This window comes from Balaenoptera acutorostrata, chromosome 4 (genome assembly GCF_949987535.1).
Source record: "Balaenoptera acutorostrata chromosome 4, mBalAcu1.1, whole genome shotgun sequence".
NCBI classification, from domain to species: domain Eukaryota; kingdom Metazoa; phylum Chordata; class Mammalia; order Artiodactyla; family Balaenopteridae; genus Balaenoptera; species Balaenoptera acutorostrata.
The window spans coordinates 128,498,140-128,518,908 of record NC_080067.1 but is presented as its reverse complement, the minus strand read 5'-3'; the positions used below and the strand labels follow the sequence as shown (position 1 = coordinate 128,518,908).

General features: G+C 39.7%; 1 protein-coding gene across 2 annotated transcripts in view; it reads right to left on the bottom strand.

Annotated features, from left to right (window-relative positions):
• The window catches only part of NCAM2 (neural cell adhesion molecule 2), a 497,247-nt gene extending 480,715 nt beyond the window's left edge, over positions 1-16,532 (bottom strand). For both annotated transcript variants that reach the window (XM_007164135.2, XM_007164136.2), the window contains exon 1: positions 16,245-16,532. In XM_007164135.2, the coding sequence (XP_007164197.2) occupies positions 16,245-16,299 (55 nt within the window). In that variant the 5' untranslated portion in view covers positions 16,300-16,532. The remainder of the gene's footprint in view (positions 1-16,244) is intronic.
• Positions 16,533-20,769: the final 4,237 nt, after the last annotated feature.

Sequence of the window (20,769 nt, the reverse complement as noted above, 5' to 3'; positions counted from 1 at the left end):
TTTTTCTTTGTATTTAATTTTTGATAGTTTGATTAATGTATGTCTTGGCGTGTTTCTACTTGGATTTATCCTGTATGGGACTCTCTGTTCTTCCTGGACTTGATTGACTATTTCCTTTCCCATATTAGGGAAGTTTTCAACTATAATCTCTTCAGATATTTTCTCATTCCCTTTCTTTTTCTCTTCTTCTTCTGGGACCCCTATAATTCAAATGTTCATGTGTTTAATGTTGTCCCAGAAGTTTCTAAGACTGTCCTCAATTCTTTTCATTCTTTTTTCTTTATTCTGTTCTACAGTAGTTATTTTCACTATTTTATCTTCCAGGTCACTTATCCGTTCTTCTGCCTCAGTTATTCTGCTATTGATTCCTTGTAGAGAATTTTTAATTTCATTTATTGTGTTGTTCATCATTGTTTGCTTGCTCTTTAGTTCTTCTAGGTCCTTTTTAAACATTTCTTGTATTTTCTCCATTCTAGTTCCAAGATTTTGGATCATCTTTACTATCATTACTCTGAATTCTTTTTCGGGTAGACTGCCTATTTCCTCTTCATTTGTTTGGTCTGGTGGGTTCTTACTTTGCTCCTTCATCTGCTGTGTGTTTCTCTGTCTTCTCACTTTGCTTAACTCACTGTGTTTGGGGTCTCCTTTTCACAGGCTGCAGGTTCATAGTTCCCATTGTTTTTGGTGTTTGCCCCCAATGGCTAAGGTTGGTTCAGTGGGTTGTGTAGGCTTCCTGGTGGAGGGGACTAGTGCCTGTGTTCTGGTGGATGAGCCTGGATCTTGTCTTTCTGGTGGGCAGGACCGCGTCAGGTGGTGTGTTTTGGGGTGTCTGTGACCTTATTATGATTTTAAGCAGCCACTCTGTTTATGGGTGGGTTTGTGTTCCTCTCTTGCTAGTTGTTTGGCATAGGGTGTCCAGCACTGTAGCTTGCTGGTCATTGAGTGGAGTGGGGGGTCTTACCGTTGAGAGGGAGATCTCTGGGAGAGCTTTCACCATTTGATATTACATGGAGCCGGAGGTCTCTGGTGGACCAATGTCCTGAACTTGGCTCTCCCACTTCAGAGGCATAGGCCTGACACCCAGCTGGAGCACCAAGACCCTGTTATCCACACAGCTCAGAAGAAGAGGGAGGAAAAAAAGAAAGAAAAAAAAATAAAATAAAAAGAAATAAAGTTATTAAAATAAATTTTTTTAAAATTATTAAAAATTAAAAAATAAAAAGAAATTTAAAAAAGAAAAAAAAAGAAAGAAGAGAGCAACCAGACCAAAAAACAAATCCACCAATGATAACAAGCGCTAAAAACTATACTAAAAAAAAAAAAAAAGGACAGACAGAACCCTAGGACAAATGGTAAAAGCAAAGCTACAGAGACAAAATCACACAAAGAAGCATACACATATACACTCACAAAAAGAGAAAAAGGAAAAAAAGTATATATTTATATATTTAAAAAAAAAAAGGAAGAGAGCAACCAAATCAATAAACAAATCTACTAATGATCATAAACTCTAAATACTAAACTAAGATAAACATAAAACCAGAAACCAGTCAGTTGCATACAGCAAACCCCAAGTCTACAGTTGCTCCCAAAGTCCGCTGCCTCAATTTTGGGTTGATTTCTTGTCTATTCAGGTATTCCACAGATGCAGGGTACATCAAGTTGATTTTGGAGGTTTAATCCACTGTTCCTCAGGCTGCTGGGAGAAATTTCCCTTTCTCTTCTTTGTTCACACAGCTCCTGGGGTTCAGCTTTGTATTGGCACCCCTCTGCATGTAGGTTGCCTGAGGGCATCTGTTCCCTGCACAGGCAGTGACAGGGTTAAATTAACAGCTGATTAGGGGGCTCTGGCTCACTCAGGCTGGGGGGAGGGAGGGGTACAGAATGCGGGGCGAGCCTGCAGCAGCAGAGGCCAGTGTGACGTTGCACCAGCCTGAGGCACGCAGTGTGTTCTCCCGGGGAAGTTGTTCCTGGATCACGGGACCCCGGCAGTGGCGAGCTGCACAGGCTCCCCGGAGGCGAGGTGTGGAGAGTGACCTGTGCTTGCACACAGGCTTCTTGGTGGCAGCAGGAGCAGCCTTAGCATCTCATGCCCATCTCTGGTGTCTGTGCTGATAGCCACAGCTCGCGCCCATGTCTGGAGGTCGTTTAGGCGGTGATCTGAATCCCCTCTCCTCATGTGTCCCGAGACAATGGGCTCTTGCCTCTTAGGTAGGTCCAGACTTTTTCCCGGACTCCCTCCCGGCTAGCCATGGCGCACTAGCCCCCTTCAGGCTGTGTTCACACCGCCAACCCCAGTCCTCTCCCTGGGATCCGACCTCCAAAGCCCGAGCCTCAGCTCCCAGCCCCCGCCCGCCCTGGCGGGTGAGCAGACAAGCCTCTTGGGCTGTTGAATGCTGGTCGGCACCGAACCTCTGTGTGGGAATCTCTCCGCTTTGCCCTCTGCACCCCTGTTGCTGCACTCTCCTCCGAGGCTCTGAAGCCCCCCCCCGGCCCCCCCACCATCCCCTGTCCCCATCAGTGAAGGGGCTTCCTAGCGTGTGGAAACTTTTCCTCCTACACAGCTCCCTCCCAGAGGTGCAGGTCTCGTCCCTATTCTTTTGTTTCTGTTTTTTCTTTTACCCTACCGAGGTATGTGGGGGAGTTTCTTGCCTTTTGGGAAGTCTGAGGTCTTCTGCCAGTGTTCAGTAGGTGTTCTGTAGGAGTTGTTACACATGTAGATGTATTTCTGATGTATTTGTGGGGAGGAAGGTGATCTCCATGTCTTACTCCTCTGCCATCTTGAAGGTCTCCCTGCCCCCTCCCTCATTCTTCAGATCTCCCCTTCAGCAACAGAAAGGAGTTGATTAGTCAAGGGAAACTATGGTTATGTCATTCTCCTTCCCACTGATTGGTCTAGGGGAGTTCATTTAAAACAATTCTAGCCAATGAGAATTGAGGGAAGTCTGCTGAATGACACATGGGGGTTTTTCCTTTACTAGTAAAATGAGGCTACTCAAATAAGTATTTATTTTTCTTTCCTAGTTTCAGAGTTCATTGGCTAAGAATGTGACATATAAAACTGGTGCAGCCATGTTTCTTCTAGGAAGTCAGGGAAAAACAGCCAAAACTGAGGAGAAACATGAAATCCAAACGTACCTCCAAATAGCTCCTGACATGCTTTAATAGATGTTTATTTTTAAGCCACTTTGAATGTGTTCTTCTCTTCTTTGCCTCTAAAAGCATCCTAAACTCATGTATTTTCATTATGAAAGTATTCAATAAGTCAACCACAAATTGATGACTTACTCAATTATTAATAATTATAGTGTTTCACAATAAGAGAAGCCTTTTAAAAATATAGGTGATATTTAAATATTAATGTCATATAGCCCTTAATGAATTATATTAACTTGAACTGCCCCACCTTGCAACCACCCAGACCCCAATATCTCTAAATCCTGTTGGTTCTCCATGCTCATTAATCTTTTAGGCCAGTAAAAGATTTACTTGTTTACTAATTGGTCGTTCCTCACCTAGAGTTTAGCCATTCAAAAGAAATGGCCAGAAAGAATGGTAAAAACCTGAAACTAGAGCTACTCCTAGTGCTTCCTTTCTCCCTTTAGCAATTCCTTGCTACTTCAAAAGAACCATGTTTCAGTCAGTGGAATGAGTAAAGTTTTAGAATCAAATATTAACTGAATTTGAATTTGAAATCCTGTACTTATTAGATGCTACTTCGCTTTTATGAAATTCAATTCCCTCTTTCAGAACTCCTAGATATGTTTTGAATATAAAAATGTGGTAACTCATATGAATGTACCCTGCAGGGTGACTAACAGATCTTCTTCTGAGATTCTCTCCTTGACCAAACTCTAGCCAGGATCCACTGAGACCTCTGCTCAATTAGGCTGCACCTCGGCCTATAAAGACTTGAACAAAAGGCTAACACAATTTTGAACAACTCAAGGCCACATCCCAAGGATGTCTCTCATCATCCTTAAAGTGCCCACCTGAGCAAACTCAGGCCTACCAAAAGACTTTACTGTTTGTCCCAGCCATCACCTGAAGATAGGACCCCTGTCTCTTAGTCCCTGTAGGAGGGTGGGAGCCTAACTTTGATAAGAACCAGTTAACAAATAGGGACCACCCTCCCTCTTTCTGGGTGTTTGCAATTTTTCACTTCCCTGCCTCTATGGAGCTCCCCATTCACTCCCCTCCCTACTCTCTCTCTTATTCCTCATTCTCCCTTTAAAACTCCCAGTTACCTCTATGCAGATCAATGTTGAGTTTAGTTCACACTGGGCTCTTTATCCTTTTGAGTACAGTAATACACTCTTCCCAATATAGTATATTACTGATTAAAATCTGTCCTTATCACATTAACTAGAGTCTGGATTTGGTTATCTTTGACACTTCCTTCATCCAATTAATTCATCAAATACTTACAAATAGACACTGCTGAGGAAATAAGCTGGCCTGTAATCCTTTTGTTGGGTATCTCCTTCTCCCATTGTATGCATATACCTATGTCAGACTTTATCCCAGCTCTTCAAATTCTCACCTTACCACCCACTTCCCCATTCCCTTTTAGCTGATGAATTATCCTCCTTGAAACAAAACAGTGATTGATCTGTACTATTAGTATTTACTTCCCTTCTTAGTCAAAGCTCCCTGCATGCATTTCTGCTCAGTGGTTAGAATATATTCTGGAACCACAATCAGTAAAAGACACTTCTTAGGACAACTTCACTTCTCCCATCACACATCCACATTCATGTAAATAACCTAAGATATTGAGACTTTTAAATGAGGTATGGGACTGAGAGGATGCCAAACAGGAAGAGACAAGTGAAAGTTAACTGCTAGATAATTCCTCTTCTCCACCACAGCCTATAAGTTTAACCTTTTGATTTTCCTAGCAAGAAGGAAATACATTCTGCTTAAAGAAGTCACCATTCATCAAACAAACTGTATTAATGTGCAGTGGGGGAAGGAGGGTATTTTTAACAAACTGTTTCATTTCAATAGAAATAGATCAATGACTTGAAAGAGAAAATACATTAGCAAATTAGGGTATTTCATAATTGTTCAGAATTCTGTACTAAGAAGCATTATTTTAATATCATGAGAATACTAAAGTTGAATATTTCATATCCATTTTGGATGTGGCTAAGCACGTTTTCACAAAAGCATTGAGGATGGCATAATATCATTTAATAACCGATGTTGAGTTTTCTTTCTAAATTGCAGGCCACATGCAATCTCCACAAAGGTAAAATGCATTAGCATGGGGCTTACGGGCGGTGGGGGGGGGCTTTGAAATAAAATGACTCATGGAGTTAACCAATTAAAGTGATTATCAATCATGTGAAATTTGAGGGAGAAAGAAAAGTAAAAATAAGTGAATTATAAGCAATAGTAATATCTTTAATTGCAAACTGTTTCAAGTTAGAGGGATACACAATAATGGTAACATTAGTGGGTAAATGGTAGGCAGACAAATAAGTAGGTGATAAAGATATTCTGGGGTATTTGAAAATGTATTCTGTCCCATCAATTTAAATGTTTTTATTTATCACTGAAGTCAGATCTAGAGAACATCATAAAATCATGACAAAACATGGCTACCAGACAAGAGAAAACTGTTTGAGGTTAAACTGGATTTCATTTAAAAAAGAGAAAAAAAATCCAAGTGCTTATGAAACAATAAGGTAAAAATAACTCTTCTCTTACTTGTCTTCCTATACATACAGTTTAGAATCGGCTTCCAATAATCATTGATTGAATAATCAACTTTTAATTAACCCCAGGGGATTATCTTGATTTTCAGGACTTTAAATACTTGCTCTACTGACATATCAGACATTTACTATTGATAATATCTAATCTGTTTAATTATATCATTATCAACATATCTCCCTCATTTATTTCTATATACTGAAGACTTTAAAACTCCAACTAGATAACCATGTCCTATCCCTCAGATAAGGCTTCAGAAGAACAAATCTTATAGCAAAATTTAAAAGTCTGCTTTATTCCCAGTCTAATTAATTTTCAGTGTAGGAGATAAGATCAGGGATAAGGCAGCTCATCTTTGCCATTCCTCCTGAATTAAATAATCACTATGACCTGATTATTGATATTCATGTATTTACTGAAAGCCTATCAAGTGCATGGCAGTGATATAAACAAATGTTTGAAGTAAATACTGGAACAACATTAATACTTCCCAACAAACCAAACTATTATCCAAAGTCAAGGGTAAATCTATCTATCTATCTATCTATCTATCTATCTATCTATCTATATATATATATATATTTTTTTTTAAGGCAGCCATTTTAGTTTAATTCTGCTGGGCAACATTTAAATATTAATTCAGCACATATTTGCTAAGCATCTACGACGTTCCAGGAATACACATGAATTTACAGTAAACTCTCTAATCCAGTACATTGCATTTAATGGGAAGCCAACATGGAAAGGCATTCTTGCTCTCATGAAGTTCACATGCAAGGTCACAGTAGAGTTCAGCGAAGTTTGGCATGCAGAAATCAGATATATCACCACCTTGTTTGGATCTAGAGTGCCTTGCACATTGACTAGTATGTAGTAGGCAATTAATGTATATTTGCTGAAAGAAAGATGTCTTCAGTGATGAGATGCTTGAGCTGAGTCACCGGTAATCATCCACACAAAGACAGATAGGAAATGTGTAAAACACATGGGCTGAGTACACACAGGGACCAAATTGGGAATTCCAGGAATGGTGTAAGAGCAGTGTGCACAGTAACAAGCAACGAGGCTGAAAGGACAGGACTGTGCAAATGAGTAAAAGGCAGAAGTCTTAACTGTTCTAAGTCAGGAACTCCCAAATAATTCAACTGAAAGCTAGACCTCTAATTAAAATTAACAGCATGTGTCCCATAAACACAGCCCAAAAGTAACTTTAAAGAGCATAGTGTCATAAAGTATGTACTGTACTAAGAAATTATTTTTGGGAATTGCTTCATAGATATCAGTAAAACATACTTAAACAAAAACAGAGACTTTATAACAGGAAAATGTGTTGTATCTAGAGTAAAATATTTACATCAAGTCCTGGTCTTACCATGTTTTAAGTCTTTCTTCCTGGGCAAGTGATTTTACCTCTTTGAGGTTCATTCACCTCTTTTCTAAATCAGGAATAGTATCTACCTTTCAGGATAATTGTGGGACTTCAAATAGTTAAGTTAAAGTTGACTACAAAAGTTTTTGTCAACTATTGTGTCTCAGTGTATCCTAATATACATTTTCAAATGTTAAATTTTATAATGTAACTCTAACTATTTGATAATTAAAAAGTTTAATCTGGTATGAAGCATTATTGTACAATCTGTAGAATAGGTAGGGTGAAGCCAGTTATTCTACGATAAAGAAGTGAACAAGATTTAAATAATGCGTTTAGCTTCAGTTGGTTTAAGAAAGCTATAATTGGTTTATCTGGGATTTCCCTGGAGGTCTAGTGGTTAAGATTCCGTGCTTCCCCTTTAGGGGGCGCGGGTTCGATCCCTGGTCAGCGAACTAAGATTCCACATGCAGTGTGGCGTGGTCAAAAAAAGAAAAAGGTGTAAGTGGTTTACCTAAGTAAATAAAGTTAAAAAAATCAGAAACATGTAAATATCATGGATCAGTGCTTTGATAAAGTGTGTGGCACCTACCTTATGTTATATATTTTAATCTTTCCATAATCTGTGAATAGATAGCTTTTCTCTCATGAGTGACCAAAGTTATTGCTATAATATAAAAGTGCAACTTCTCTGTTCAGGCAATATTGAACATTTGTGATTGGTAGAAAATAATAATCAGAGAGAAATTAACTGGGACAATAAATATAATAAATATAAATAAATATAAATTTAAATATAATCAGAAAGCCTCATATTATAAACCAGAAAACTGGTTAGAAATGGACAAGTTACAATAATAGAAAACCTGTCCGGAAGCCCCCTCATTAGTACTTAGAACAAAGCACAATGTGCTTATTTTCTTAAATTGGGACCTATTCTATTCTACTGTAATATAGGTCTTAGCCATATTACATTGGTTTCTTTTACAAGCAGTGACATCCGTTTCTGCTATAACACCATATTTGCATCCTTGAAAAATGCTGTTGTCTGCAAAATTGTGCAGTAAAAAATATCAGGGCTTATGGAAAAAGACAGGATCGGAGGTCAGAACATTTGAAACCTACAGAAATTTAAAACCAAGTGCTAGCAACCACTATAAAAATCTTTATTAAAATACCAGCACAGTTAAATCTCTACTAGTATTTGTACCTAGCTTTTGGATCTTCTTTCAAGTAGCAAGCCAGAAGTGCATTCACTTTAAAATGAAAACTATGATCCAGCGTATAGCCTTTTAAAAATAAGACAACAAACAAGTAAACAAACACATCATTTTAACACAGGGGGAAATGATTTCCTAGTTTCTCCAAATGCACTCTCAATGTTGCCAGATATGTAATGTAGTGGAAATCAAGATGGTTCTTAAAGTCACTAAACAGACTAATACTTGCACTACAGAAAGGCACTTGAGTTGATTTTTCATATTTTTCTTAACATCTTCAGAGATTGCTAAGGCTTTCTCTTCAAATGTGAGAAAGTGTGTTCTTGGTCACTTAAAAATTAATGACTTGAAGAAATAACATATGGATCAACACAATCCGTACATCACCCTCCTATTTACCAATTGTGTATAAGTTAACATGCATCAAAGAAACACACACTGAAGCAGAAAAGACTACCTTTTACCTTAAATGCATTTGATGCTCTTGGCTATAAATTTGGGTGTCAGCAGACAGAACATACATAATAGCTCTAGGCAAATCAGACACTTTCAATCTCAAAACATCATCTATCAAATGTGGTTTTATCAGGATTAAATGAGATAATGAGTGAAAATGCCCAGCACAGCTCCCTGGCATAGAGTAGACATTCAAAAATATTAGTTGCCTTGGGTACTAATAGAAAAATATTCAACTCTATATATTCAATACCAAATTTCTCTTTTGTTTTAGTTTAGTTTTTTGAATTGCTTTTTTGTTTCTTTTTCTTATTTTATCATGTTTTATTTTGTGTTGTTTCCCTAGAATAATAATAATAATAAAAACTATGGATAAAGCAGAGAAAATAAAGAATATATAAGAAAAGCAAATTTGACCCACATGCTTCTGAGATTTTATCCAAAATTCCAGACATGCTAAATAAGACTAGACTATAAACAGTGATGGAAGAGATAAAGACAGAAGTTAAATGAAAAGGGAGAAAGAGTCTAAAGAAATGACAAAGATCAGCAGTTTATATTTCCCAATTTAATACTGACATTTCTATCTAGATATTCCATGGATTCCTCAACTTAACATATAATTTTTAAAAATTACAAAGAAGCAAAACAAATCTCTTGCCTAATATCAGCAGTTTTCTTTACTTACTTTCCTGTTTTTGTTAAGATATAACCATTCTTTCTGTCAAATAGGCTTAAAACTTCAGGTGCCACCTTCCTCCCAATTTCCCAAATCCAATGTGTTACTAAGATCCATGAATTCATCCACAGAAACATGTGTCTTGTCCATTCATTCCTTTTTTCATTTTCCTCTGGTCCATCCCACACATGGCCAATAGACTTAAAGACAAAAGAAAACTTTACTCATGTTATTTTCCTGCCCAAACAATGGTCCCAAATATCCACACGGAAGAGTCAACCTCAGCTTGGCCTCAAGGCCTGACTGCCTCCTAGTCCCACCAATATTCTCATATTGAGGCCAACAACTCACCCTTCCAAACCCTTAATTTAATTAAACTGGATTATTTCTGTCCTCTGAACATTTGCCTCTTTCCCTAAAACTTATTCTCCCACATTTTTTTCTCCTTGTATTATTTTCTCCAATTACTCTCACCATGTTGATGCCTCCTCTGCTTCAGTGAGTGACAAGGTGGTGTCCTGGTAAAGAGGCAAATCTTTGCACGTGTCCTGAGTTCAAATCTTTGTATCCTAGCCATGCAATCTTAGTTCCTTAAACTTCTACGCCTCACAGCCCTCAAGCATAAAAGGGGACTATAATATGATAATAATTAGAGGATTGTTGTATATATGAAGCTAGTTAGTACATGTGAAGTGCATGCAATTGAGCCCGGCAGTTAATAAACACTGGACAAGTTTTAGCTCTTTCTAGGTGCTGAATTCCTAAGGACTTATTTAAACCATTTAATTTTTACTTAATTATATATTTGGTCATTTCACAACATTTAGTTGAACAGTTTATTCATCTCTCATATGCTGATTTGGCTTTTTAAATTCGTATTTTTGTCTTCTCATCTATAAACCTTGAATTCTATGCACCACCACTCCTCCACACAAACAAAAATTTTCAAACAAATGCATTAAATACATTAAAAAATAGGCATTGAACTAGAAGTGAGAAAATCTAATCCTAATTTCAGATAACTACTAATGATAATTGATATAGGAAAATAAGATAATTCCTCTCAATTTCTTCATCCATAAAATAAAATACTTTCTTGGATTCTTGATGATCTTTAGTTACAAGGTAGTTGAAAGCACTTTGAACAAGTGGTCGGTACTGCCATAAGATGCTGAGGTTATACTCATTGTATAGCCTCAACAAGTATTTGATATTTGAATAACTGACAAAATGGCACAGAATTTAATTATCATCATTACTCTGAGCTGAAGAAACATTAGATTAATTTTTTTAATCTATGCAAGTTTAGTGTTCAGAGAACTGAATTGAGAATTTAGATACCAGAACTCTAGTTATTAACCCTTTTACTTTTCTATTTGACCTTTAGTAAGTCACTTATCCTAACTGTATGCCATCCTAACACTCTGTGACTAATTCCAGCCTGGTGTTGGCCCATAGAACGGATTCATGATACAAAAAAGAAACTCATTCCTCAAGACAATTTACTGCCCTCTGCTGGAAAACTGTGAAAATAAATATGTATTCTGTCACTATGACTATGAGTAGCACCCCCTAGAGTTGTTCATCACATAACCTATATAATCATTCCCAGGAATGCTGCCTAATAAGATGTCTGAGACACCACAGGCATGTAATGAATGTCTGATGAATGAGCCACTCTCATCAATGAATTAGATTATCTCAGCCCCCTCAATATTTTTCTCTAATCACAGAGCAGCTTATGATAATTTTTTTAATTAATAAATGAGATGTTTTTAAGCCAGAGGCAGATTTATATGTATGCATATTATACCAAAAATATAAATAAAGTCTGGCATAGTAGGATTGACATTTTATAGGATGCCTACACATATGTGTTATCACACCTGCGCCACATGGCAGTACAGCAAGGTCAACTAGCCAGATATTTTTATATCAGATTTTCAAGTAAGCAAATAATGGCTCTGAGAGACTAAGTTGCTTCTTCAAAAAGTCAAGAGGCCCTTAGTGTTCTAGGTCTTCTGATTCCAAATCCAGTGTTCTTTCTCCTTCTCTGCTTGTTTTAAAAAACAAATTGCAGCCAAGACAGTTTTCATTAATTGACCTGAAATTCTTCGAAAACTCATCTGTTGATTGTTATGCTTATAATAAATACTCTCAAAATTCCCCATCTGCCTCTTAACTATTTAAATTCAGGCAAGTTTTTTTCATTACATCTTTCTAAAATATCTTGTAATGTTTGATGAATTGTTAGTGGCACAAGTGAATATGTGAAACTAGGAAGTGTGTTGATAGCTATTTGAGATGAGCACTGTTATTGTAGTTGTAAACAGTGAAAAGTTATTAACATATTCAAAAGAGTACCATGCAGAAGCACTTCTACTTGCTGAACAATTAAAGATAGCTTGGCTCTGTGAAGCTCAGGAATATTACATTTAATAAAAGCATAAAAGCACTGCTTGCATCTTAAAGTGTTCTCATATCATATAATTTGGAAAATTAAAACTAATTTATAATCTGTTAAATAGACCTACCTTCAGTATAACTGGGATAGTATAAAGGGCACAAGGAATTTAGAATCTAGGTAAAACTTGAAAAACAATGATATTCACTTTATAAGAATATATAATTATTAAATTAATTTTGCATACACCAACTCCTAGAGGATTATCTTTATTTTGGACCAAAAAAGCAAAAGCAATTCAGACTAGCTCTACCACTTATGAAGTACTTTCTTCATGCTCTCAAAAATTCACTGCTGAGAGAGACGACCCCGAAAACAGAAGAATTAAAATCATTTCACAAATGTCAAAAGCCAGAGGAAGCATCAGGACTAGTTCCAGGGTCTTCAGATTGACAACCCTGTTTCCATTCTCACTGCTCCCTCCCAAGGAAACAGGCAGAAACAAATTATACTGTTCAGCTTGGTTACTAGCCTCAATCTCTGGAGCTCATTTCTCAGTCTCATTACAAACTAGTCCTATGTTTGAAAACAAGCGATTTTATTTACTAGATTATATGAAGTTTGACTTTCTTTTGGACTGTATGAGGGCCTTTTGTTCCATTAATTGCTTCTCTAAGAGGGCATTACCTCCGGGAGACCATTAGTCCCCTGTGTCACTGAAAAGACTCCATGAACACTCAGGACCCACCAACTTCTCTTCTTGTTCTATGAGCTCCAATTCAGCATGAGACACTAAAGTGGACACCAAAGTTTGGACACTAAAGTGACCAAACGCTCCACTTAACTCCTTTGACATAAAGCAGGGAAGGAAATCCTCTGGGTTATTTATTGATCGTACGATATTAATTGACATAGCCTATCTTCTCTAAGTGCAGATGAATATGGGGTTGATTCAATAGAAACCTTACAAAGAGAGGCTGACATTGAAGGATTAGAGCAGGGTAGATAAGAGAGGCTGTGTGTGTTTAACAGCCTACACAAAAGATAGGTTTGTGGAGACCTTCCTCAAGACCTGAAACTGGTAGACACCCATACGCCTGTGCTTTATTTTTAGCAGGGACACTTTTCTAACAAACAATGACTTACTAGCACTTCACCAGAAAGAGTAATTTTAAGCAGATGCCTGTAAGCTTAAGTAACTGGGTAATTCACCCCTTTCTCCCCATGATTTTGGCTTAGGTGAGTGTTCTATGTATGTATCTTGTACTGGATTGCAAGAGAGATGAATAGCTCTGTTCTTGCTTTATAATTTCATACAACAATGCTTCTAATTTATGTATGTGAACATTCAGTAATAGACGTGTATTAATCACACTTGGGTAATTTTTAAAAGAAGAAGAAAATTATTTTAAAAATTAAAAAAGGTTTAGGAAAGCAACCCATACATACTACAGTTTGGGAATCTGAATTTACATAGATCCAAACAGCACATGCCCTGTGAATCACAGACTCAAGTTATCACTTGAGATGTATGATGACAGAAGCTGTGACCAAGTTTTAAATAACAAAAGAAAAATAATTGCAAAAGTTATAGAGTTATGGAATCTCCGTTCCATTGACAATGCAATGCAGACTTGACAATTAAATCCCAACCTCACTTCATTAGATATGAATCTTGCAGTGAGAATGAGAGGCTTTTAAAGGAGCATTTCTGCTACAATAAAAAAGCCTCTCACTACAGTAGAACAATAACGTTGTGTTGAAAGTTAGAACTGTTAGGCCTTGTTAGCTAATTATGGTATTGGCATCCACTTAAGTTAGTCAGTTTTTCACTTCTGTCATTTTCTTCTATTCGACTGCTGCAGTTCAAAACGTTTTGACTACTTAAAAGGGAATACATCATCGTTGCCTTGCCCCAGTCTAAATGCATACCACTTTCCAAAGCAATAGCTTCAATCATGCTTCATAAAATCCCCTGCAAGGATATTGTTGGAAACATAAATCAGCAAGCTGGGATTTTAGTGTTTCTAAGGCAAGCTCAGGGATCACTGACTGGCGGCTTTTCCATGGCCCCATTTATAAAAGAATCAACAAAATTATGAGTTACACTAGATGCATTTTTTCAAACTGCTCCCAGTGGTATTTCTGATACTTGCTGCTGCATCCTTAATTGGAGAACAAAACACTAGCATAGAGGGATTGGACTCCAGGATGAGGATTGCTGTTTCCAAGCATCTCTGACTTCACTGGGACACACAGCACAGAAGCACCACATGTTCTGTTTCACAAAAGCTATGGCTCTCTGCTATGCATGCATCTATGCCTCTGTGAGTGCCATGCATTTTTAAATTGTGCTAGATAGATCTTCAGAACGATGCTCCCCTCCTTCCCTGTTTCATTACAGTGAATATGGGCTCCCCTTCAGGCATGCTTCAGTCTTAGAGCCTTGCTTTATAATCACCCTGCATTCTGAATTATAAATTAGGTGAATTGCAATTTCAGATGTGTTACATATAAAGACCCAAATTATATGTGTCTGTGTGTACTATTTAAACGTTCCTGGATTTCTTTTTTTATCCCCCAAATTCCAACACACTTAATGTCTACGATGGCAAATTCACAGACTCCACAACTGAGGCATTTTTCTTCTCCAAACCAGTCACAGTGTAATCCTGTCTGTATAAACTTGCTTCCTATTATGCCCCATCTTGCTCCACACTATCTACACTTGGTTAATTGCAGTGGTATGTCAACTGCAATTTTCAGGGACTGCTTCTCAGTATTCAGAAATACCTGTCTATATTATAAATGAACAGTTAAACCAACAGCAGCTCTCCAAAAATTAAAGCAGTATATCTGTAGGGCATAAAGTGTATGTTGATCTTTGTGGTAATAATGATTCACTTAACTGATTGGGCTAACATTAGCTTCAGATAGTGATATCTGCAATTTTGCTATGACTGAAATTTTGCATACTCTATTTTATTAAGGGAAAATGAGGAGCATCTTAGCAAGACACTTTGCAAACTACAGCCACATACAGTTTGCTTTCTGATTTCTGAACATAAAATCTGCATCCAATCGTGTTTCACCAGCCACTAACACTACAGCTTTAGGGAGGAGAAGGGCAGAGAAAGGAAGCCTTCATATCCAAAACGTCAAGCCCTGCTGAAGAATGATAGAAGGACCTAGTGAGTGTGTAAGAACCGAACCACCATTTCTGGGCTTAAAATGGAGTTCTACCACCCCCTGCTGGACCAAATGAAAAACACAGAAGAGGCTAAAAAGCTGAGAATTGAATACAATGGAGATATTTTAACTTGTGCTGTAATTTATTTTTTCTCAAAAAAAACAATTTCATGCTACACTAATAATATAACATTCTCTGCTATTATTACACATCACAAAATTACTGCTATATTCTTTTTCTTTGAAGAATTCCACCAATGCATGTTTTAGCATTTTGTGTCTCCAATTAAATGTCCAAACTTGTCTGGACAGTTGTAAATGCCTCCATTTATTATAAATATATTTTACATGAATGAAAATTAAACAAAGCAAGATAAACTCACATCTATCTCTATAAACATAAACAGAGGTAGCTTCCCCAGATTCTCTCTCAGGTTATTCTAGTAAGCTATTCATTTCTTTTCTTTTCTTTTTTTTTTTTCTTAATAGATAAAAACCCCACCAGTTCCCCACAAGCTAAAACATCCCTTACAGGTGTAATTACAACCTGATGGTATAAAAATTTTCAACCTTCCTGTATTAACGAAGGGGGGGGACCCTGAAAATGAATGACTGCAACACATCCCTAGTTTTATCCATTTGCTTTCTTACACACAATATCCATGGCCCCTCTCTTAGTTCTCAACAGAAATAAACCATCATCGTTCACTTCCGTCAGGAACTGGGGTCTTGGGAAAGAGAAGAAGAAGAAGAAAAAAGTCTCTAAGAATTGAATTTCCTGCACACAACAGAGATATTCCACAACGAGTTTAATGCTGATAGTTTTTGCTGCTTCTTAAAAGCATCATCGCTCCCTTTCTTTTCGCAACCTCAGATATTTAACTGTTAACACACACCAGCATACCCATCCAATTTTTGATAAGGAAGATCGGAGAAAGCCAAGATCCCAGAAAAAGATGCAGTTTGCCTCAATCTCCTGCTCACTAATGCCCGTCTCCCATTCTGCATTTTCTCTTATTTAAAGGTCTCCACAGAACAGACACAATTTTTAGCCGCAGCTAAAAGAGGGAAAATAACAACAACAACACAACACCAATAACTATAACTTTAGTTCCGTCATTTAATTCTTCCTGTGCCTCCTTCTGCCTCTCTTGGTTGGGTAGAAGGGGGAGGGAAAGTAAATGCAATAAAGCGCCACACTCCTACCTTGCCCGCTACTGACAAGCAACCCGAGCAGGTAGAAGGAGAGAAGGAGGCTCATGTTCAGGACGTGACACTGGTGGACAGTTCCAAAGTTATTACGTCCAGTCCCGGAGAGAGAACCTTCCGCTGTCACGGCCGCCTCTCGCTGTCACGGCCGCCTCTGCTAGAGCCGCCGCCGCTCCCGGGGTGCCCCAGCCGTCCGCAGCCCGCGCGCTCCTCCTTGCAAAGTGACTGCGAGCTCCGCTCCTTGCCGCACTATATCCAGGCGGCAGCGGCGGCGGCGGCGGCGGCGGCGGCGGCAGCAACAGCAGCGGCCGCCGCGGCGGCAGCACAGCCGGGCTGGGAGGGAGGCGGGGGCGGGGGCGCGGGGAGGGGAGGGGAGGGGAAGCGCTGCCGAGGCGTATCCCTCCGCGCCTCACGGCGACCGCTTGCCGGGAGGCGCGCGGCTCCAGGGTTCGTCCGCAGTCGAGCTCGGAGGCGCGAGTTCGGTTCCCTGTGCCTCCAGCTACAGCGGTCGCCGCGATCCAACTGGCACGAGCACGTCCACGAGTGGCGGCCGCACGCTCAGCCTGACGGCGATCCGCACGTTGACGGATGGCCCTGGGCCGAGGAGGGAGGGCAGCCTGGAGCTCCTGCACGCTGCGGGCCAGTTCGCAAAAGCGGACTGCGTTAATTGGTGTTGATGGTGCAGGCGGTCGCCCGGTCCCGCGCTCCAAGCGCGCCCGGGCTTAGCTGGAGCGGGACATCTGGGGGCGAACGGTGTATTCTGCAGCTCTCATTCCTCCAAGGGCGTGGGGCGGGGTGGGGGTGGGGGGTCCTCCCTCTTCCAGGCCCTCCCTCTCGCTCAGACCTTCAGCAGGCTGCCCGCTTCTCACGCTTTCCACTCTGCCCTGGCAGAGGGAAAGCAGACGCCCTCTGGTGTCTACACCGCCTGCCTCCTCGTGCTCTAGGGAGTAGGCGGAAAGATGTGCACGGTGTTTCTTATCCACGTCGACACACTGCTGCTGACAGCAGATACCTTAATGGAGAGAGATTGGGGAGGGGATGAGATATTAGAGGGGCTGCGCTCAACTCGGCTGTCAGCGTTTACTGCGTCCTTGCAGAAGTCCAAAGTCTCCCCTAGACACACTCGGCGGGCTCTGCCCTCGGCCCCCAGCTCACAGCGCTGGCATGGTCCCCGCGAGGGTTGAGATGCAGGAGGTCTTGGAAACATACAAAGATGAGTTGCGCGGGGATCCTGCTCCATGTCACCTCCTACCCATACGCACACCTGCGTGTGCCCGCCTGTAAATTGAAGGGATGGAGCGGTGGCAAGCGTCCACAGCTAACTCTCCTCTTCTGAAGGTTGGGATATATCCTTCTTTCTCCTGGAAAGGTAGGAAAAGGTGTGTCAGTTTGATGTCAGACCTGCGGCAAGAGTGTGCAAGAGGCAGAATACTTGGCCCCAGGGCCCTTGTCGGTCGGCCTGGGTCAGAGCAACCGGCTGGAACTGTCAGTGGATCCTTTCGTCTGTACATTACGGTGCTCAGTTGCCTCACCCCTGACCCAGCGAGGCCCTTGGCTGTTTCTTTATCAGCGAGGACCCAGAAGTAGAAGGGGTTAGGAATATTGTAGAGCTCAGAATCCAGCCCCCAACCTCTACCCTCACGATGCTGAAATGGAGGTGCCATTGCTTCCGGAAAGGCAAGGGGTAAGAGTGGAAACAAGCTAACATAGATAGGAGAGATCTTGTCTGCCATCGGTGTTCCCCAGGCAGAACACTATAACACCATCTTCACACGGAAGATTCACTTACTTGGCATCCTAGGATTGGGGTTACTGCGAAGGGTGGAGGAGGGTCAAAGACTCCTCTCCACAACAGACCGAGGCTGACTCTCACCCATGGCCCTCTCAACATCTCACAGCTTGAGAACCTCTTCTTTGTTAGTGGTATATTTAGGACAATATATTTAGGAAGTTCTTTTGCCCAGGCTCCCTCCCCAGACTTTTTTCTCATTCTGGGAAGTGCCAACTGTACTTGAGGAAGCTCACAGTCAATTCTTTGCAGAAAAGGGTGGAAACAGCACATTTATAGGTGTGAAAGACAGATGACTCCTTTATTTCACCAGTTCTTGATTTCCCTAGGGAATCAAAAAGTGCTACACACACACACACAGAGAGTCTGGTACTCTTTGCAATTGGATTTTCCTCTTCGTCAAATTATTTTTATCTCAGGCAAAGGGTTGAACTATGCCAGAGGAGAATTTGACTGGTACCCTCTAAGGTAATTTCGACATTAAGTCCTCTTAGGGTGGGATGGAGGGAGGAATAAGGGTAGCAATAGCATAAGACTCTGTACAAACTCTGTGTGTGTGTGTGTGTGTGTGTGTGTGTGTGCAACAGAGAGAGAGAGAGAGAGAGAGATCTTGTGTGTATGGAAACAATGAAGGAACACAGCATTGGCACTCAGGAGGATACAAAGGTAATAGAGCTACAGATGCTGCCCTCAAATTGCTAATAGTATTGTTGAAGAGATCAGGCATAAACACATTTGATGATATAAATCAGGCTGTAAAAATGTCAGAAGAAAAGTGAAAACCAACAGCTATTGTGACATAAGAAGAAGGGATCATTTCCGAATAGGGGATTAAGAAAGGCTTCAGGAAACTTTAAAGAAAGTGGAGAAATTAGATAGGTAGAGACATGGGCAAAACAGAGAGGAGCTTAAGCAAAACCTGGGGGCATGAAAGCACACAGCTTGTGTGGAGAATAGAGAGAAGTCTAATTTGAAAAAAGTACAGAGTGTAAAATACAGAGGTTGGATGGAGTTGGAAAAGGTGTCTAGGACCATATTTTGCCAAAAAAAACCCCCACAAAACTATTATTTACCACCTCTCACAACATAAGTCCACGTGTACATGATCAAGAAGAGCCAGAATGGCTGTCCGCATCCCCCAGGGTTAAGGACTGATTGTGGATTGTAACCCACAGGAAGTTTATCAACAGAGGCTCTCCTGGGGTTACTCCATAGTTAGCCTGAGTTTTTGTTGCTGTGAGGTTTCAATAGCAGGGTGACACATATTCAGAGAAAGCCTTCCCCCACTTGCCTAAACTGCTTCTTAGAAGGGAGACATGCCTCTTCAGGACTCCATCAGAAGCCCATTCATTCCACATTGCAATGATGAAGTGATCTACAGCCTGACATTCGCCTTGGTCAATTCCACTTCATAGCAGATTGATGATTTGAGGATAACACGTAGACAAATCGCCTTTGCCCATGGTTCCCCTCCGCACTCCAAAGTCACGCTTCCCTCCCATTGTGCAGACGTTGAGTACTATTAACAAAGGTGCCAAATCTCTGAACATGACTAAGCTATGTGCACTGGGTAGGATGTAAAAGGTATAGAAATACATCCTCCCTCATGTATGTGATTCATAATTTACATTTAAGACAAATTATCATAGTTTCCATCTACCTGGGGAAGTGTTTCAAGAGGCTTAGTTGGAGCTTTAGTTTTTTTCATTTATAAAAATAAGAGAAAGTTGAATAGAACTCAGGAATCTACAAAAAGCTGAGTAGTAGGAAATACCAACAGGACTGGATGCATGATTAAATGAAAGCAGATAAATTTGTTTGGAAAGAATCAATAAAATGAACACAAAGGAGTAGCAGAGAGATAGAAAATGATAAGGAGCATTATATGTGGAAATTATCTTCTCAGAGAGATTTTGCCTCCTTCATCTGCAATTAGCTCTTGTAAAAAGCATGCAGGTATACAATCCACAAATAGATCCTAAGGATCAATGGTATGTTGTGGACAGGATTTAAGCATTATTTTTATTTTTTGTGTTTCTGATGTTATTTTTTTTTTTTTAGTCTCTCTGTTGACAGAATTCATGTGTGTGAAGATCGTACTATTAGGAAATGGGACAGTCTGTGTGTTCATTTATATTTTGTAAAATGTCACAAATCATTATACCTATTCATTTACTTGTCTAGAAAATTGCCTGTTTTGACTTTTTTATTACCACAAAGGAAGAAAAATATCCACTGTATATATAGGCAGAGAGCCTGAAACCTCTATAAATAGGTGATCCCACCACTGCCTTTCCTTCTCCATTAATGCCATTTTTTCTAATGATCATGTCTTTGAAAATAATTTCAACTTTCTTGGTACAACACTTTAGATGTTTTACCAGGCTGTTTGTGAGCCTCTGACAGTAGCTAAAGCAAGTGGCAGAATTTAGATTTTAAAGCCTTCCTTCGTAAATGTTTTACTTGCTTAGCCATTTTCTTTGAAATTAAGAAACAGAACAGAGAGATTTATGGTGCTGAGGCAACCTAATTGTCACAGATTCTTACTTTTTAATTTCTTTCAAGATACATGGGGTCATTTTCCTTCATGGCTACTTCATGTTCCCTCTGGGCAAATAACTGCTCACTTCTCTCTGAAATTATGCAATAACTGCCTATAATTTGCCACTTGCCTGAATAATATTTTCTTAACTGTAAGGGATATTATATTTTTCTTCACCGAGACATCTCTGG